This window comes from Hylobates moloch, unplaced genomic scaffold (genome assembly GCF_009828535.3).
Source record: "Hylobates moloch isolate HMO894 unplaced genomic scaffold, HMol_V3 SCAFFOLD_4, whole genome shotgun sequence".
Taxonomy (NCBI): Eukaryota; Metazoa; Chordata; class Mammalia; order Primates; family Hylobatidae; genus Hylobates; species Hylobates moloch.
Window position 1 is genome coordinate 50,218,979 of NW_026652279.1, and position 21,705 is coordinate 50,240,683.

At 38.7% G+C, this 21,705-nt stretch overlaps 1 protein-coding gene across 4 annotated transcripts in view; it reads right to left on the reverse strand.

The window, feature by feature from the left end:
• Nucleotides 1–21,705, reverse strand: part of CD96 (CD96 molecule) — a 122,036-nt gene that overhangs the window by 84,022 nt on the left and 16,309 nt on the right. For 3 of the 4 annotated variants that reach the window (XR_004247690.2, XM_058437525.1, XM_032150211.2), the window contains exons 3-4: nucleotides 17,831–17,955; nucleotides 6,282–6,489 (exon numbers count right to left, since the gene is read on the reverse strand). Coding sequence is in view for 3 of the 4 variants with exons in the window: in XM_058437525.1 (XP_058293508.1) it covers nucleotides 6,282–6,489; nucleotides 17,831–17,955 (333 nt within the window). In the remaining variant the exon portion in view is untranslated. Of the gene's footprint in view, nucleotides 1–6,281; nucleotides 6,490–7,961; nucleotides 8,010–17,830; nucleotides 17,956–21,705 lie in introns of all 4 variants that reach the window. The other variant, XM_032150210.2, reaches the window with a different exon arrangement.

Here is a 21,705-nt window from a genome sequence, read left to right on the forward strand (position 1 = left end):
GAATCTTCATTCATCAAATATTAATATTTATTAATATTTATAAATTAATATTTATTAATATAATACTGTCAGGCCCACCATGTACCTGGCAGTATGCTAGATGCTTAGGAAACAAATGTGGACAAATAATATTCATTGTTCTTAAGAAATCTACAGTTTCATGGGAATACAGATAAACAAACTGGAAGTTATAATACACTGAGATAAGTACAATGATTAAGGACATGTAGGATTTGAAGACAGCTTTTAAATAAATTTTCTAACCTAACCTTGGAGGATAGGAGGAGGCTTTTGGAAGATGTGATGTGGTTATCAGTGATGAGTCAAGTAAAACTGGGAATGTGGAAGACTGGTAGTGCAAGCAGAGGATGGGTGGTGGGGAGGGAGAGAAAAGAGCAATGTTCTACAAGTCCAAAGGCTTATGATATGGTTTGGCTGTGTCCTCACTCAAATCTCAACTTGAATTGTATCTCCCAGAATTCCCATGTGTTGTGGAAGAGACCTGGCGAGAGGTAATTGAATCATGGTGGCTGGTCTTTCCCATGCTGTTCTCGTGATAGTGAATAAGTTTCATGAGATCTGATGGGTCTATCAGGGGTTTCTGCCTTTGCTTCTCCTCATTTTTCTCTTCCCATTGCTGTGTAAGAAGTGCCTTTCACCACCCACCATGATTCTGAGGCCTCCCCAGCCATGTGGAACTATAAGTCCAATTAAACTTCTTTTTCTTCTCAGTCTTGGGTATGTCTTTATCAGCAGTGTGAAAACAGACTAATACAGTAAATTAGCACCAGTACAGTGGAGTGTCGCTGAAAAGTTACCCAAAAATGTGGATGCAACTTTGGAACTGGGTAACAGGCAGAGGATGAAACAGTTTGGAGGGCTCAGAAGAAGACAAGAAAATGTTGTAAAGTTTGGAACCTCCTAGAGATTTGTTGAATCACTTTGACAAAAATGCTGATGGTGATATGAACAATAAGATTGAGGCCAAAGTGGTCTCAGATAGAGATGAGGAACTTATTGGGAACTGGAGCAAAGGTGACTCTTGTTATGTTTTAGCAAAGAAACTGGCAGCATTTTGCCTATGCCCTAGAGATTTGTGGAACTTTGAACTTATGAGAGATGATTTAGGGTGTCTGGCAGGAGAAATTTCTAAGCAGCAAAGCATTCAAGAGGTGTCTTGGGTGCTGTTAAAGGCATTCAGTTTTTTTTTTTTTAATGTGCACAATGTGCAGGTTTGTTACATATGTATCCATGTGCCATGTTGGTGTGCTGCACCCATTAACTCGTCATTTAGCATTAGATCTATCTCCTAATGCTATCCCTCCCCCCTCCCCCCACCCCACAACAGTCCCCGGAGTGTGATGTTCCCCTTCCTGTGTCCATGTGTTCTCATTGTTCAATTCCCACCTATGAGTGAGAACATGCAAATTCTCAGTAAACTATCACAAGGTCAAAAAACCAAACAGGCATTCAGTTTTATAAGGGAAGCAGAGCATAAAAGTTTGGAAAATTTGCAGCCTGACTATGCGATAGAAAAGAGAAACCCATTTTCTAGGGAGAAATTCAAGCTGGCTGCAGAAATTTGCATAAGTAGGAAGGAGCCTAATGTTAACCTCCAAGACCACGGGGAAAATGTCTCCAGGCCATGTCAGAGACCTTCACAGCAGCCCCTCCCATCACAGGCCCAGAGGCCCAGGAGGAAAAAGTGGTTTCCTGGGCTGGGCCCAGGGTCCCTTCGCTGTGTGCAGCCTTGGGACTTGGTGCCCTGTGTAACAGCCATTCCAGCTATGGCTGAAAGGGGCCAACGTGCAGCTTGGGCCGTTGCTTCAAAAAGTGTGGAAGCCCCAAGCCTTGGCAGCTTCCACATGGTGTTGAGCCTGTGGGTGCAGAGAAGTCAAGAATTGAAGTTTGGGAACCTCTGCCTAGATTTCAGAAGATTTATGGAATTGTCTGAATACCCAGCAAAAGTTTGCTGCAAGGGCAGGGCCCTCATGAAGAACCTCTGCTAGGGCAGTGCAGGAGGGAAATGTGGGGTTGGAGCCCCCACACAGAGTCCCTAATGGGGCACCAACTAGTGGAGCTGTGAGAAGAGGGTCACCATCCTCCAGACCCCAGAATGGTAGATCCACCAACAGATTGCACTGTGCTCCTGAAAAAGCTGCAGACACTCAACACTAGCCTGTGAAAGCAGCCAGGAGGGAGGCTGTACCCTCTAAAGCCACAGGGGCAGAACTGCCTAAGACCATGGGAACCTACCTCTTGCATCTGTGTGACCCAGATGCAAGACATAGAGTCAAAGGAGATCATTTTGTAACTTTAAGATTTAACTGCCCTGCTGGATTTTGTACTTGCATGGGGCCTGTAGCCCCTTTGTTTTGGCCAATTTCTCCCATTTAGAATGGGTGTATTTACTGAATGCTTGTACCCCCATTATATCTAGAAAGTAGCTAACTTGCTTTTGAATTTACAGGCTCATAGGCAGAAAGGACTTGCCTTGTCTCAGATGGGACTTTGGACTTGGACTTTTGGGTTAATGCTGAAATGGGTTGAGAATTTGGGGGACTGTTAGGAAGGCATGATTGATTTTGAAATGTGAGGACATGAGATTTGGGATGGGCCATGGGTGATATTATATGGTTTGGCTGTGTCCCCACCCAAATCTCAACTTGAATTATGTCTCCCAGAAGGGACCTGGTGGGAGGCAATTGAATCATGAGAGCTGGTCTTTACCATGCTATTCTCGTGATAGTGAATAAGTCTCATGAGATCTAATGGGTTTATCAGGCATTTCTGCTTTTGATTTTCCTCATTTTTCTGTTGCTGCTGCCACGTAAGAAGTGCCTTTCACCTCCCACCATGATTCTGAGGCCTCCCCAGCCACTCGGAACTGTAAGTCCAACTGAACCTCTTTTTCTTCCCAGTTTTGGGTATGTCTTTATCAGCAGCATGAAAATGGACTAATGCAGCTTAGAAATAAAGTCTCATTATAAAGGTCCCTGAAGTGGAGCAGAGAAACATTTGATTCTTTTTTGGTTGCTTGGCATTGGGAAATATCAGGGAATATTTCAGTGATTTTGTTGTTTTACTAGATTTTAGGTGCCTCAGAGCCAGTATTTTATCAATTTCTTCATCTCCAGCACTTAACAGTGCCCAGCACAAACTAGACATTAAGTACATTATGTTGAACAGAAGTGGCTTCAAGTAAATTCTTGAGCATAGCAAACATAGCCTTCTATGACTCAGTGGAAAGAATGCTAAGCCTCCAGTCACAGATGCTATCAATGCCTGCTACAGCCACTTGCCATTTACCTTGGCATACTGAAGACCTCTTACTGGGATAACTCTTTGGTGACTAGATGACTCTTTGCATAATGATTTATTGAGATTATGGGAGTACACTTAGTCCACAGGTAGTAAAAACTGGGAGTCCCAGAGAGTTAATAGTGATAACAGATGGAGACATGGTAGATGAATACCCCAGCTTTCTTGCCCTTCATGTGGGATAACTCTGATGTGTGTTCTATGCTGTCTCCCAGTGAGATGAGCTCTAAACCTATGGTGCTAACTGATATAATCTTGTACATTTTATTATCTTCCTTCCCTTCCCTGACTCACTTTCTCACTCCTTTTCTGATGTTTCCCAGGATGGCGTTTCAAAAAAATTAACCCCAATCCTTATCTCGATGTTTTATTTCAGGGGAACCCAAAACCAAGATACAACCTGAAACACTAGTGGGTGGAGAGGTATCTCTTACCTCCTGTTAACAAATACCAGCAGAATAAAAGCCCTGAAGGAAAGAAAAACTACTAAAAATTGCAGAGGTGACAGGGTGAGACAGATTTTCTCTGAGGCTGAGGACAATCAGATTTGGAATTTAGGAGTGAACAGAACCCTGTGATGGGCAGGTGACTCCCTGCCAAGGAAAGGAAAACCGAAGGAGACCAGTGAAGGAGATGCAGGAAGTGGCAAAATTGCTGGAGTAGCCCCTCTTGTCCCTGGTCTGTTAGAGAATGAAGAGTTAAGTAATGAACATTGTTTGGGAAGAAGAAATATGCTGGGTTTAGGGCATGTGGAATAGGTCTGATATATATTTGGGTATTGATTTCAAGGTTTTCATGGGTGTTTTGGGCAGACTTATTCTATATGAGTAATCACCAAGGGATGTAAAGTAGGTTCTTATAAGATACATGGTCAGGGCCATAATATATACTTGGGTAATACCTCAAAATAGGTTAAGGACTGGATGTGACTCTACCCAAACACAACCCGCCCAGCCAATTTACTAAATGCAAAGGCCAGGAAGCAGGAAAAATCTAATTTTCTGAACAAGCAGGCAGAGTTTCATATTTTTAAGCATCCACCGAAAGGACTTCAAAGAAGAAACAAGAGAAATGTAGAGACAAAGAGCTGTAGAATCCAATAGGGTGATAAAAGTGAAATATAAAAGGGTGAAAAACATTTAAGATCAAGATAGAGGTATTTTAATGCAGCAAAGAGATACACGACACAGCATAAATGTTGACAAGGCAATTAGATCAAGTTATGGTGCAAAAAATCTTGATCAATAGGGGACACAGCTTGCCTAGATTAAAATTGATATTTCTTTCCACATTGAGGATGGCTGCCTTCATTGGTTTGCCAATAGACCAGATGAGGCAGTTTCATGTTTGCACTAAGACAGTCACACCCTGGTAAATAAACAAATAGTGATAACAAAAGAGATGAACAGCTTGTTTCCAACTCTTCACAGGACACTGTTTAGGCTCCGTAAGGAATCTGATCATCAGGGATGATTATTGCCTAGTCCATCCCTGAGGAGAGATGAAGAGAAAGAGAAGAGGGAGGATGCAGAGGGAAGGGGAGGACAGAGGAGGGAAGGGGGATGCAATTTTGTAGTTTCTTCAGAACACTGAACTGTATGACTGCCAATAATAAGGCAATACAATTCCAAATAATTTTTTTTTTGCTTGCTCTGCCCTTTAGAGAATTGAGGAATAATCTAGCAGCCGGTGTCCATAGGTCTGTGAAGTTATTTTCTCTTTGTTTATCTCATTTTCAAAAATAATTGTCTATCCACCTCACTGCTTTTCTCTTTGCCTTCTTTAAAATTGATTTTCTAAAAAACACAGATCTTTGTCACAAAAAATGAAAAAACATCCAAAGGCAGGGGCTTCTCTTATTAACGGTGTTTATTAATTAGTGGTATTTCTTTGTACCATTGGGGAAAATAGAATTTTAACCTTTCCTCCTTAAATTGGCACCCTGCAGATACTCTGCATTTTGAATGAGGCCACAGTGGATTTCACAGCTCAGCTCCACACTCCTGAGAGTGCAGGTTCAGAAGGCCTTTCCTAAAGGCTCCTTTGCTGGAATGGCTGGACCTGGATGGTCTCACCCCAGCTGGGCCTTGGCAGGATAGCAGGGGAGGAGGTTTCCCTGGGGCTATATTTATCACCTTCCTTTTCTCACTGACCTTACTCCACCTGGCTCAAGCAAGCAACTAAGACAATTAAACAACTAAGCAATTAGACTTTGACAGTCACAATTAAAGAGATTTCCAGTGTTCTGAGAAACATTAACATTGTAAATAAGATAGTGGTCACCAGGAAATTGATCTGTCTGTTATGGTTTGAATGCCCACTCCAAAATTCATATTGAAACTTAATCTCCAGTGTGGCAGTATTGAGAGCTGGGGCCTTTCAGAGGTGATTGAATCATGAAGTCTCTGCTCTTATGAATAAGATTAATCCATTCATGGATTAATGGGTTACTGGAGTCATGAGTTATAATGGGAGGGAAACTGGTGGCCTTATAAGAAGAGGAAGAGAGACCTGAGTTAGCACATTAGCAAACTCTGTCCCCTCGCCATGTGATACCGTGTGCCACCTTGGGATTCTTCAGAGAGTCCCCATTAGCAAGAAGGCTCTCACCAGATGCATCCCCTTGACCTTGGACTTAGCCTCCATAACTGTAAGTAATAAATTCCCTTTCTTTATAAATTACTCAGTTTCAGGTATTTCATTGCAAGCAACAGAAAACTGACCAATACAGAAAATTATTGCTTTCTGTATGATTTTATTCTGTTAATGGAATCATCATTCTTTATCATCCTACTCTCATCCCCATGCCCAACAAGAATGACAAGTATCCAGGGAAAGAGACTCCAGCATTGTTACTGACATGTGGCTGCTCTGCAGCATAATAGAGTGCTTCCTCTTCAGGGAAGAGCAGGGCAGGAGATAGGAGGATGTCAGGCAGTCTGTAGAACAAAAGCCCTTACCAAAAACCTTGACTGTGGTGGAGCTCCTCAAGATTTTGTCAGGACCTACTCTAACGTGGCAAGAGAACTTCCGCCCATCATCGAAGATTTGGACTGGAGAGAGGTGGAGTCTGTAGTCTGTACCAAGCTTGACTCTATCTTTAAGTAATGTGGAATTGCTGATGAGGTGATTTTGGGAGATAAGTGTTTCCTGAGTTCCATTATCGTCCTGGTGAGAAAAATCGTTACCAGTTATTGAGTCCTCAACTGTGCCAGCTCTGAACTGGGCATTTGACAAGCATTGATTCATTTATTTTTTGTAAAATAGAGAGGAAGAATGAAGGATTGAAATTAAGAGACATTTAGCATATTACTAGAGAAAGTATGATACACTTGACTTTCAGTTAAAAACTATTGTTACCCTCTGCTAACAGATGGAAACTTTCTGTTCTTCTGACTAGATCTTCTCCTTCATAATTTTCTATGAACTGTATATCTGGAGCAGGATGTGGGGGCTGGAATGTGCCAGACTAATGGCAGATTTTAATTTTCATTTAAGAAGTTCTGACATCTTACTGCTAAGATGAGAAGACTATCAGTGTGAAGATTTCAAAAAATCTTCATTTAAACTGGGTGATTACAGCTATCCCTAAATTCCTTTAGAAAATGACTCCTTTCAGCTCTTCCCTGAGCCTGGACTAGGATCAGGTAAAGTGGCATTCTCAAAGTCTTGCAAGTGAAATATTGACACCCAAAAGTGAGTACCTCCTTAAATTTTGTGCCGTGGGCAGCTCCTTGCCTCCTTTCACAGCCTTGTTCTGGTCCTAACTCTATTCCCTTTCTTCTGTGTTTGTGTTAGCTTCAAAGAGGATGCATAAAGACTAGGCTGAAAATGTTAATCTGAATTTTGGAGATCAGAGTATATTTGAGGCACTTGGTTCTTCCATCCCATATCCTTTCTTCAGTCTGTGATGAAAAGCCCTATTATTCTCTCTGTGCCTGGAATTTTTTTGGACAAACTCCCTGGGGGTCACAGTACTGGTTGATGTCAATAAAAGTGCTCACTAGGGGCCCAGTGAGGAGGAGATTCTTGACGGGCACAAGGGGAGAGGATGGGTTAGGTCTTCATACCCTGTTAGTATGACTCAACATTCTCAGTTGAGCTCTTTTAAAATACTCTGATGCACAAGCTTGTCTTCTAGAGATTCAAATTCAGTCTGTCTGGGATAAGGCCATGGCTAGGACAATTGTTTTTAAGGTACTCAGGGGATCCAGGGCTGACATCTACTGGCCTAACTCTAAACAACAGATGAATCCTTGTGCACAGTCATCAGGGGAAATGCAGGGAAGTAAAACGGAGAAGGGTAAACAGGAATGCATTCAATGGGGGGAAATGTTACAAAATAATGATAAGATCTATGAAATGGAATCTCTAGTTTTAAAAACGAGACAGATCAGGCTACAAGAAATGGAAACCCCATTCAAGTATGGGCAGAAACAGAGGACGGACTAAGGCAGACTTCTTAAATAGTTTAAATAGATAATTCCAGAATATACTTAGTAGAAACTCTGATGTAAGACACAGTTCTTTAGCTGAATCTGGCTAGGATTTGTGTCAGTCTTACGTACAGATGGTATTGTGTTATTGCCTGCAAATAATCACACTCTGCTGAATTCTTTTTCCTGAAGCAATTTACATACCTTTATACCCTTAGAAAGAAGGACCCAAAAATCTGTGCTGCTGTTTTCCTAAAGAAGAAGAGCAAAAGAAAAAGGGAGAAAGACTGTATTACAGAGACAGGATCCCCCAGAGGAGCTCTAAGTATTGGGTGTGGACAGGAGAAGAAAGTGGAGAGCATGTCACTCAGCACTGGCAAGTCTGGAGGTCAATAATTAAGAAGGCAGGTAGCCCCTGCAGATCTTTTGGCACAGGTATGTTTGGCAGCCTTTTGCTTTTTTTTGTGTCAGGAATTTAGAGTTGAAAATGCTCCTTGGTCATTTAGTGTATGACTGCCATTTGGAACAGTTCCATCAACTGTCACTTTGTTGTGGGAAAAAGAGCAGTTACATGCTGAAGTTGGAGACTGGTGAGAAAAAACGCTTTTTTCTTTATTATATAGCAGATTGTGACTAGGTGGTTTAGTTGATAGAGAAAAAATACAAAACCTTCCAACTTATCCAAAGGTTGCTTTTTTCCCCTGGGCAGTTGACTTTTGCAGAAAGAAGGGTTTGTTCCTTCATTGGGAGAGATGGGATTCAGTGCAAATAATGCCCTGTAATCTACAAGATAAGGAGATCCTGAGACATTCTAGAGTCTTCAGTTATAAAGGGGGCAGTAGCAAGAACTTACATATGAGTGGCTGCCTTCACAGAGCAAATGGGAGGAGAGGTGAAAAAATTAGCATGGGCAAACAACGAAATGCCTAGGGCTGGGAGACGGAGAAATAATACTAATATTATGTTGTGACCACTATTAAAATTTCATATTCTTATTAGTCATAGTTTAAATTTATTTAGCACCTACTATATTCTAAGAATTCTGCAAAGTCCTTTCAAGTCTTATTTACTCCTTACAATTATGTAGAATAAATTGCGGTTAAAAATTTGATCAAAGATCACACAAAGTAAGAGGTATTTAAGTCACAGCATCAAAAAGCAAGGAGGCCCAGGACCGGGGACAAAAAAGTCTCAGATACAATTCGTACTAATAAGAACCAAACTATAAAATAATAATAAATAAAAAACCTTTCCGAAGTATCTACAGTGAGAAATTTAATAGAAATTTTAGAAAGCTAGAACCTTTCCTGTGAGTTGTAGATTACAGAGGTGAGGGCAATTTGCTGATTGAAAGGGGCCTTTGTATGACATATTGACCCACTTTTGGTGATAGGTGTTTAGAGCACACCTCAACTCCTACTTGATAATAATGCTCTTAGCTAACCCAGTCTTCAGGAAACAGACTGATAGAGGAAAGAACCTGCATGTGACAGCCTTATTTCTACCAGCTTTTTCTTTTCCTGTTATTCAAAGAAAAAAACTGTCCACTTTAAAAAATATTAATAAGTATTTCTAAAACTTTATGGATTCACACCTTGGTAGACGCCCACATTTTAATGGGAAATATAGATTTAATGAGCTAACATATATGATATACTTACTCTAGTCCTGACACTTAATTGATGTTCAATAATACAAGCTTATTATTATCTAGTCCAGCCTATGATCAACACGCTATCTCATGAGTGTTCACTATGTGCCTGGCTAAACTGAAGAATTACGGAGATTCATTGCTATGGTTTGAATGTTTTTGTTCCTTCCAAAACTCATATTGAAACTTAATCCCCAGTGGCACAGTGTTGGGAGGTGAAGCCTAATGGGAGATCCAAAGGGCTCTGCCCTCATAAATAGATTAATGCCATTATACAAAGTGCTTGTAGTAGTGAGTTCTCTCTCTTCTGCTCTTCTGCCATGTGAGGACACAGTTTTTTTGTCCTCTCTGGAGAACACAGCATTCAAGGTGCCATCTTGGAAGCACAGAGACCAGGCTCTGACCTGCTGGCACCTAGATTTTGGATTTCCCAGCCTCCAGAACTTGAGAGAATAAATTTCTGTTTATAAATTTCTCAGTTTCAGATATTCTGTTACATGTAGCAGCACAAAATAGATTAGGACAGTTATAAAGCCATGAATAGCTCATTCTGCTCTCTTGCCAATGTCAACCCATAAGGGTTGGCCCTTGTGGGACACAATGGCCATGAAGCCCAGGAACAGCAAGTTGATTGGAAAATACTGTTCCTTAAACAATATAAATGTAGCAAGGTCTCAAAAACACACAAGCAACAGTCTGCCTTTATTTACAAATTTGATATTTTGTTCATCATGGATTTTCCCTAACTTCTGATTTTTAAAAATATTGTATTAAAATATTTATCTTGATTACTAATTTTTTTGTGCGCTCTTAAATTTTACTTCCAAGGCCCAGCTCTTAGGTTGCATAGCTAGTAAGTAGTGGAGATCCAGGTCTTGAAAACAGCAATTTCCCTCCAAAAGTCACGCTGTTAATGACTTTGCTATATACAGTCTCACAAAAGTAGTAGAAGAAACAGTCTTTGCCTTTCTTACTTATAATCTACTTAAGGGCTGGGTTTGGTGGCTCATGCCTGTAATTCCAGCACTTTGGGAGGCCAAGGCTGGTGGATTTCTTGAGCCAAGGAGTTCAAGACCAGCCTGGGAAACATGGTGAAACCCTGTCTTTACTAAAAATACCAAAAAAAAAAAAAAAAATTAGCCGGGTATGGTGGCACATGTCTGTGGTTCCAGTTCCTCAGGAGGCTGAAGGGGGAGGATCACCTGAGCCTGGGGAGGTCAAGGATGCAGTGAGCCAAGATTATGTCACTGCACTCCAGCCTGGGCAACAAAGTGAGACACTGCTTCAAAAAAAAATCTAAAAAAATTAGATTTTTAAATATAATTTTTAAAAAGATTTTTGCACTAAAAAAAACCTACTTAAGGAGAAGAACAAACACACACACACAAACAAATATGAAAATCAGGAGCCACAGAAAAGAAACAAATGCATAATTAAATTATGTGTAGGAGCTTGATAAAATAATTAGCATGATAATGGCTGAAAGGGATCATATTGAATCATAAAACTGCTGTTATATGTCCCTTAAATACTTGACAAATCCTAAAATAAGTCATTGAGGCTTTGTTTTTGAACTAGAATCAAAATTTTCAATTTGGAAGAGGAATCTTTGTACTACAGGTTGAGTATCCTTTATCTGAAATGCTTGGTATCAGAAATGTTTCAGGCTTCAGATTGTTTTGGATTTTGGACTATTTACATTATGCCAGCTGAACATCTTAAATCTGAAAATCTGAAATCTGAAATGATCCGTTGAACATTTCTTTTGAGCATCATGTGTGCACTAAAAAAGTTTCAGATTTTGGAGCATTTTGAATTTCAGGTTTTCAGACTTGGGATGTTCAACCTCCTTGGTTTAGTGATAATATTTCATCTTTGAGCTATCCTGAGCTCCTTGAAACCAGCTCCATGTCAGAGCTGGCTGCAATGACCGTAGCACATGGTGGGTGCTGAGTGTACAGAGCTCATTCGATAACTGCTGTTAACGGTATTGATTGATACTCCTTTTTTCTCCAAACTGTTTCCTATCTTCACATTTCCTCAATTTATTCTCCATCTGGTCAGTGCTGTCAAAGCAAGCTGCTTGCAAAGCTCTCCACGTCCATTTTCTAGAGCACCAGAACAATATATTTCTAACCATTGTTGTTGTTTATCAACACTTTGTAGTTTGGCTAGCACTTCATTTTTTTATTAAAGACAATTAGAATCAGCTGCCATCAGGTAAGAGGTTACAGTTTTGTTTTCTGAATAGTGAGGCATCCATAAGCATAACAAACATTGTCTATAGTACCATTTACCTTTTAACATAAATAGCACAAATATTAAATAAGAGCATATTGAAGATATATTTATAGATAAAAATTTTAAGATAGATGAGCATCTGTAGTTATGTGCTTTTGTCACTAATATTGAATTGTTTGAATTGGAAATATTCTTGTCCTTCTCTTCATGATTTTAAAGAGAAAAATCATGAATTTCTATATTTTCACTGACTTTGGGAACAAATATTCCCTCTTATGCATTTTCCCGTCTGCACTACCAATTTGTATTTAAAGGTCCCAGAGTCTCGGTGTAGTAGATGTCTGTCTTTTGCTAGCCAACTATTTAATTATCCAGCTCAAATATAACCTTTTCTAAAAAGCTTTCCCAGGTCCATCTAGTCAGAATTGAACTATTTTCCCCATGCTGCCATTTTTAACATTTTTATTAAAGGTGTACATCATGGTAGGAAATATGTCCAATATAGTTTTGTACCCCTGCAGGACTTAGTGCTCAAAACAGATTCACATATATTTATTGGACTGAACTGAAATTTATGCTGTGGGAAATAAGGACGACAATTTGCTATGAAAACAGAATATTAGAATATATTTAGAAGCTTCCAGAATAAGCTTGCAGAATTTCCCTGATGACTATATGCTTATGTCCCAATGCATAAAATGGGAAAAATATCACTTATCTTTCAGCTTCCAGCTGCATCCCATCTAAATACACATATTCTAGGATTTCTTATATATTACTCCTCCATTCACATAGATTATTAGTTTCCATTAAAGAGTTAACCCTTTGTGTTTACTTAGTTACCCCTCATGCTGGATGAACGTTAGATACACCGTCCATTTGCACCTGATGCCCGTCTACCTCAGTGTATTCCCAGTCCTGCAATGTAACTTCCCAAAATGCAGAGTCTGTCCCATTAACACACTTAACACAGCCTTAGCATGAGATCAGGCACATGCAGCATAAGAGTTTATTTTTTGAGACAGAATCCCAATAATAACCTTTCCTATGAGGGTCATAATTGAATTAATTAGCTTTTATAAAATTCCACATGTAGGAAGACATCACTTCTGTTTTTCACTGACTTAGATAATTTTAGTTTGTAAATTGTTTCCAGGGTTTCATGAGTCACTTGGGGCAGAAGGCCTTTGAAGCTTCCCAGAGTTCAGTATAGGAAGTTTCTGCTCTCCTGAGCTCACCTTCACCATTTCTATGTTGTAATCTCTTTCCAAAGAGATTATATAATGTTTGTAAGAACAATAGGCTTATCATTCTGATTATTATTGTTAGTTTAAGAAGAGATTAAAGACCAAAAATATGGATTGGCTGGAATATTTGTGTCCTTTGCAGACATGTAACAATTATGATACTAAGAGTTGTAGTTTATTCCCTAATATAAGTGTTGCCAGTGGCACCAGTTTGTTTTTTGACCTTACCGCACAAAAGAATTTGAGAGCAAGTTCAAAGTGAAAGGAGGTAAGAGAGCTTACTGCAAAGCAAAAGTACACTCACAGCTGATCACAGCGGGCTACTCAAAGGTGAGATGATGCTGACTGACACTAGGGAAACTCTCTTTAGGAGAGTCTCATATGATTATTCATGAAGGGGTGGGAAGGTGTGTTGCTATTAAGCATGTTCTGGGTGGTCCTCAGATGTGCATGTGCTATTGTTGTACATGCTGGTAGATACATGGCATGTCTCATTAACATCTTAAATCTCTACTCATGGGTGTGTTTTTTACTATTATAATGAGCATAGGTCAGCCCAAAGACACTAATCATGGGTTTCTGTACTTGCATGAATGCGGGGATTTTTCCTTTCTGTTCCTTTACCTCCTCGCTGTAGGATGTTCTAACCATGAGCCCAGGGTGTGGTTTGTGCACTGTCAGGCAGTTTGTTCCCTCCATTTATTTAGGAAGTTTGTTCTCATTTAAGGGAGACTATAGCCACCCTATGTAATCTACTTTATAAGGACATTAGATGGTTTAATAGACTGGCTGAATCCTACAGCCATCAACAGTGTGGGGCATAGATGTAAATGAGAGGATCAAATAGATTTTGACATTTTGGAAGGAAATGTACCATAGGATTTTAATCAGCACATTTGCCAACACCATGTTCCTTTTGAAGAAAGGTTTCTTTAGAAAGATTCTTCAAGTTGTTGGTATCATGGTGCTTTCTTTAAAGTGGCAGCATGGCTTGAGGTTCTAGTGGATGTTTAAGATTCACCCTCTCACTGTGTGACCTTACATGCACTCTCTGGCATTCATTTACTCTAAATGTCCTGGCAGAATCCAAAGGTGATGTCTGTATGGCCTTCTTAGTTTCTTTAAAGGAAGCTACTTGATAAACGGTGACTCATCAGTTGTCAAGTCTTTGATACTTAATGAGCTGCCACTCATTAAACAATCAAACAGCAAGAATTTAGTGATCATTAATTTAATATGAGAACAATGAATAAGACTGTGGGGAAAGGGGACAAATAGAAACAAATTAATTCAAGTATTTATTAAGTATTTATGAGTACCTATGCTCTAGACTCTATACTAGATGCTAGAGATTTTTGAAATGAGCAATAAAAAAAACAAAACAAAACAAAAAAACTCTTACTCCAGGCAAGAAAAGGGGGCAGGGGAAAAGGGGACTCAGGTAGAGGGAACAGCATGTGCCGTAACCCTGGAGTCAGAGGGATGCCCGGGTCTTAGTCTCCACTTGACCTACCTCCCACCCCACAGCCTGGAGGGACCTCCTGCCTACAAGCCACCAACCCCAAAAGCGAAGCTGGAGGGGCAGGAGATGCCCTCCCAGTGCTTCACTCTGGGGGCCTCGGAGCACAGCCCACTCAAGACCCCCTACTTTGACACTGGCACCTCATGCACTGAGCAGGAAATGCCTCGATACCATGAGCTTCCCACCTTGGAAGAGTGGTCAGGACCTTGCACCCTGGAGCCACAAGCCTAGGGTCCCCCATCCCGGTGCCTCCAGGGCCACTTGCTGTGGAAGACGTTTCCCTGGATCTAGAGGATGAGGAGGGGGAGGGGGAGGAGGAGGAAGAGTATCTGGACAAGATCAACCCCACCTATGATGCTCTGTCCTACAGCAGCCCCTCTGATTCCTACTGGGGCAAAGGCTTCGTCATGCCCCGGGCCATGTACGTGTGAGCTGCCATGCGCCTGGTGTCTCACATCCCACCTGTTGATCCCTTAGCTTTCTTGCCAAGGATCTAGTGCCCCCTGACCTCTGGTCAGGCCACTGTCAGTTAACACACATGCATCCCATTTGTGATTTCTACCTTGGTGGCTCCACTATGACCCCTAACCCATGAGCCCAGAGAAATTCACCATGATAATGGAATCCTGGCAACCTTATCTCATGAGGCCGGAGGTGGGGAAGGTCCTTCTGCACAACCTTTGATCCCAAGGACTCCTCTCCCAGACTGTGACCTTAGACCATACCTCTCACCCCCCAATGCCTCAACTCCCCCAAAATCACAAAGAAGACCCTAGACCTATAATTTGTCTTCAGGTAGTAAATTCCTAATAGGTCTGCTGGAATGGGCCCTAAGGGCTCCCGGCTGCTCAGACCTGAGCCCTCCAGGCAGCAGGGTCCCACTTACCCCCTCCCCACCCTGTTCCCCAAAGGTGGGAAAGAGGGGATTCCCCAGCCCAAGGCAGGGTTTTCCCAGCACCGTCCTGTAAGCAGAAGTCTCAGGGTCCACACCCTTTCCTGAGCCCCCACCCCTACCCCAATTCCTGCCTACCGAGCAAGCAGCCCCAGCCTAGGGTCAGACAGGGTGAGCCTCATACAGACTGTGCCTTGACGGCTCCAGCCTTGGGAGAAGAATTTACTGTTAACCTGGAAGGCTACTGAATCATTTTACCCTTGCCCAGTGGAATAGGACCTAAATGTCCCCCTTTGGAGGAAAGTGGGTCATCTGCATTGGGGGTAGCGATTGATACTGCTTCGTAAACTACATTTCCTACAAAATATGAATTTATACTTTGAAAAAAAAAAGAAATGAGAGATACAACTTTTTGTCCAGGAGAAGCTCAGAGTCACATAAAAGACACATACTGAAGGCTTTACATTTGCTTAGAAAAACAGATTACATACCCATGAGACAAGATAAGAAAACTACAGTAAAAATATCTACAGTAAGGCTTTATTAAACTAGTTGCCATTGTTAATGAATTTGTGATAGCTGGGATAGGAACTTTCTGCTGTGTTGGTGGAAAATATTGAAGCAAGGTATGCATTTCATTACTAAAAGGTTTAGTATAGTACATTTCTGTCCTCCTGAAATTATCTCACTTCTTAACCTTTTTCTCAGAACTATGTTGCATCATGTTTGTTAAGAACAATGGACTTATACGCATCCTAATGATAGGCATACTGTCCAGGAAGCCTTACTTTTTGGAAAGCAAATCCTATAAAAGGGCAAACGAGTTTTGTGACAGACGACAAAGAGACACTGTAGGTTTTACAACCATTTGGGAAAGTTATTTTAAAATATAATTCTTTTTATTATTTACTATCTGAAAAATACCTACTGAAAAATTATCAGTAGGTTGTATTTAAAGTTCTTAGTACAAGTCAATTATTTTGGGTTTGGCACAAACCCAAGGAAATGTTTTTATATATAGGGTCTAGTTTCCACAAAAATCTAGGCAGCTTGTAATGTGAATAATCAACCATCTGAATCACAGTAGTTTCCAAATTGTTCCAGCTGTTACATTCATGAGGATCTGTGAGTTTTATAAGATTTTTTGAATCCTCTGTTTTCATTTTGACAAAAATATAAAAATTAACATACAGTAATCATATTCTGTATCATCTAAATGAATGCCCTATTACGTGATTCTTGAAATCATGTTTATGGTCACCTCTATAATTGTGTTTGTCTCTTTGTTGTCATTTGTTTTTAACAGTTTTAGGGGTTTACTAAATACACTGGTTAGTAGCTGGCTGCCATTTGGTTGACTAACATTAAAATTATAATGACACAATTCTTTCATATTTATTATTACCCTCATGTTGATTTTGTTTACCTGTTATGAGAAAAAGCTCAGAAAATTTTAGTTTTTAAGATTAAATTTAGATTTTAAAAATAAACTGATGCATTAGGCAGAATAATGTAGACTAATGATAAAATAACAAAGGCAGACGAAGTAGACAAATGATGCAGTTATGTTAAGGGATAGGCCAAATTAAATCATAAATCTGATTAGATGAAGATCTGTATAGATGAATTCTGCAGTATTTCAAGGAGAGAAAAGTAGTGGGAGAATTTAGTCATCACAGGACATGTTAAGCATGTTAAGCAACTTAATAGTTGGCCCACCATAACTGCCAAAGTGAATATTCAGTGAAATTTTTTAAATTTATAATTAGGGCTATATTTTACAGTGTCTTAGCAAAATAATAGACCAGTACTTATTTTTACTCTACACATCAAAATAATAGACCAGTATTTATTTTTGCTCTACACATCATTTTTAAAATAGGAAAATTTTTCATAAAAATCCATGTTTCTGGCTTTTTTAGTTTGTTGTTTGATTTTTGTTTTTTAATGAGAAGGCATGGCAACTATAGGCCTGCAGCCCCCTGCGGCATTAATAGAGCTGGGCAGTGACTGTTTCTTATACAAGGCCTGCTTGTCTCATTTACATTTGCTGCTTATATTTCACAAGCATTAGAGTCTGTGCTTCCCAATCTAAGCCAATGTTGGATATTTCCCAAGGTGTAGTAATAAGGGTTTTTGGAGAAAGGAGTCTGTAGCTCTGCATATGTTGTTTGTGAAACAAGTATCTGTGAGTAGGGGCTTCTGCTGAATATGGCTCCTTTCTAGGGCACTATCACACTTTGCTCTTTCTGTAATCATGGTTTGGTATATAAATAGAAATAAAAATCAATCTTTAGAAGCAAATTTATAAATTAATTCACTGCATTCATAGACTCAGAGGCTTGCCTGTGAGAAGGAATCTGAGTGACCTCTCCTTCCTTCCCTATCCCTCCTCCCACCACTGGCATAATGCCTGCCTGCTATTTGTATGCTTCCTTCCCTATTATTACTGCTTATTCATTTTACTTCATCAATGTTTAAAGACCATTGCAGTTATTCACTGAAAAGGGCAACACTTACCACCGACCATGCATAGGTGAACTCAGATGAAATTTCTGAGGAGCTATTTTGAAAGCATGGTATTTCCAGAGTCTGATTTATCTCTATTTCTATTGTATGGTTGCTTTTCCATTCATCTGGTGTAACTGTAACAAAACATAAGGTAGAAAATATATGAATCTCTGATTAGTTTGTAAAGTGCTTTTTATCAAAGAGACAAAAACAGTTTTAGTATAAGGATTCATCTGTCCTCAGGGTACACCTATGAAGCAGAGAGGCAAACTCCCACGATAGCCCTCATTGTATAAGTGGCTAAACGGAGTCACTGAGGAGCACAGAATTGTTGCTAAATACTGAAAAATTACAAGGAAATGACCCCAACAGAATCAAACTCATCATTTGGCATGTTCTTCTGCTTTGGCCCCAAATTGGTGCTTTAATCTTCAGGTTCCATTTCCTTGATCAGATAGAATACAAAACTTCATAACCTAGCCTTAACTGTCTTTTTATTTTGTTGGACTTTAGTTTTTAGAGTAGCTTTAGGTTCACAGCAAAATTGAGCAGAAAGTACAAAATTCCCAGTGTATCTACTACCTCTACCCACCCACAACCTCCCCCACTGTGGACATCCTGTTCCACAGTGGTACATTTGTTACAATTAACAAACCCACCCTGGCACTTCATTATCACCCAAAGTTCATAGTTTACATTAGGGTTTACTCTTAATTTTGCACATTCTATGGGTTTGGACAAATGTATAATGACATGTATCCACCGTTACAGTATCATACATAATAGTTTTCCTGCCCTAAAAATCTGATCTTTTTACAGTCTTCATATCTAACAGTCTTCTCAGAGCTTATAAACATTCCTCCCACAAAGAAATGACACAAAAATATACAAGGAAACTTTGAGGAAGCAGTGTTAATTATTTTAATTTTTAAGGTAATAGAAGATAAATATCCATAGTCTCTCCTATTGGGAAAGTTTTATATACATACATATAAATTTGTGACTAAACTATAACATCAAAAGAAGTTTATAAATAAAGGCAACTCTACCATCCAAATATCCTAAAAATCTTATATTCTTTTTTCTATATTCAAATCTTGTTTGCATACATGCATGTTTTCTCATAGTCTGCAATCCTGTTTACCAATGAATGTTATATATGTCATTACTTTAAAATGTTTTGTGTGATTATTGAACTACTGGTGATTTCAATTTGTGGGGGCTTCATGTCATTTTATCTTATATACTAATCATCATTCATTTAGTCATTTCCAATTATTGAATCATTATGCTCTTTCAGTTTGGATTTTTTAGTTTATTTTAAACCATTACATGCTATATAGCAAGGATCATCCTTATGCTAATAGCTTTCTTCTGACCATTCAGCTACTTAAGATAAATTCTCAGAAGTATAATTAATGGATCATTGAGTATGAACATTCTTATTGGTACTAACGTTGTGTGTATATATATATGTTATAAAACAGTATAACTGTTATACAGTATTAGTCCATCAAAATAAAAAGGCAAAGGCTAGGTTATGAAGTTTTATAGTCCATCTGATCAAGAAAATGGAAACTGAAGATTAAAGCACCAATTTAGGGCTAAAAATTTTATGTATAAATACACATATAAATATATGCTATATAACAGTATACATTTTTTAATGGCGTATTTCTCAGTTTATAAATTTTATATCTAGCCTTTAGATCTTTGTTGTATTTTAATCTCAATCTCTTATCTCTTATCAATATCATCTGTCTTATTTACTGATAACTCTTTCTTCCTCCTTTTCCTGATTAAAACCAGATCTTCCCATTAGGGTACATCTTCCCCACAGCACTTCCAAATAGTGGTTATATATTTTCTTGCACTCTAATTCCTCAAGCTCTGGAGGTGGGATCAGTGCTTTCTTTGCTCTCCACTGCTGTTTCCAAATAGTACTCCAAGCCCATAATTGAAAAAAAGAGCCCTATCCCATAAGGGTAAAAAAATCACTTAGCTATCACAGCACTTCCAAATGGAGTTGTTTGTATACCACCTCTACTATCATAATTTTTTGCCATATTGGCATATGACCATTACTACTATTTAATTTTATTCTTAAATTATTGTAATTGTTTTATTTATATATATTTCTTTAAAATATACTGAATATCTCTAAAGTCAATGCAATCCAAATATGTTAGTTATATTTTAATGAACATCAGTCAAATACATAAGTATTATATTTTTGTAAATTTTGTCCAGAATCTGGGAAGCTGGCAATATAAGTGGCATTACTTTTTGAATATACCTGAAACCCTCTATAAAAACAAAGAGGATAAATAGGGTAACAAAACTAAAAATACATAGATCATATCTACAAGAACACTAAATAACGACACATCCCTCTTAATTGGTGGGGAAAAATCTACTAAACCACTGTGTTATCAGCAACTGTGCAGAAGGAAACAGAGGAAGATCAACTGGGCTTCTGATGGATCTTAGAACTGGAGAACCCATACCACCTCCCTCTGCCTAGTAACAGGTAATCACTGGAAAGACAGGTAGATTAATCCAAGAATAGTAGCTGAAATGGAGAAGAGAGTTTGCAGACACCAAATCACCAGTGTCTTCAAGAAAAATAATAAAAAGGTTATCAGTGCTGGAGCAGAAAGGACTTCTCAGGACATATGCCATGGGGAGAAAAAACTGCTGGATATAGAATCCAATAAAACAGGACAGGTCCAATAAGAGAAATCAAAGAGGCAACTTAAGTAAAAGTGAGGGATAGAAGCAAAGGAAATACACTCAGAAAGTACAATGGTAAATTACTTATCTTGAAAATAACAGAAGAGGCGGCTTTAGGGATACTGAACACTCTACAAAAGCTAGCCTGGCCCACTCCTCTGTGATAAGAATGCATTTAACTTAAGCACGAGTAATAGAAAGGGGATGAGATAGAATAACCTACAAAGACATCAGAAGCAAAAAGAGAATAGAGAACAAAATAACATTCCTACAACAATGACAGCATATTATCAAGACATGACAACAAAGTAAATAAAAATCATAGCCAAATTATTCAAATTGAGCTAAAAGAAATAAAATGATGTAAATTGTGCACAATTTTGGAAAGTTCCCAATGAGTCCAGTGGAAGAAAAAAGCTTACAAAACATAGGTAATGAAATTCAAGAAAGGGTTAGAAATAATAAATTTTTAAAAATTACTCCAGAAATTAAGACAAAATTAGAATAAAACCAGAAACACAAAAGCTAATTCATTAAAGTTTATTTTCAAAATAGAATGAGGGAAATTTTGAAATAAATAAAGCAATATGTAATTATAAAAAAAGAAAAAAGCTGATAAAAGAGATTCAAAGGAAATGATATGCAAAGAAGATAAAAATTTATGTACAATAAAAGAAGTTAAAGAAAAAAGATGAAAGCAATGGAACAGAACAAATATTAAAAACTATAATTCAAGAAAAATATAATAAAATTTAAAATGACTAGAAACTGCACATTAAACGATTATACTGCAAAATAGGAAAACAGACCCAGAATGGACAACTTTAAGCAGTTCGTATAAAAGTATCGAGCAAAGTCAAACATGGAGAAAGAAAATCTGATTGTTATTAGTTTTTGATAGCAGTCCTCTGCCAGAAAACAATAGAGTAACATAGTTAATATACTCAGGGAAAGAAAATGTGAGCCAAAGATTTTACATTCTTTTTTAATAAAAAGTCTTTTTTAATAAAGACTACAGAAAAATGTTAGAGTTACGCAAGAACTCACAGAATATTGCCGCTATGAGCATTTCCTGAGGATTCTCCAATAGAATACATTTCAGACTGAAGATGCATTTACATAAAGGTTAGTGATAAATGTTGATTATTTAC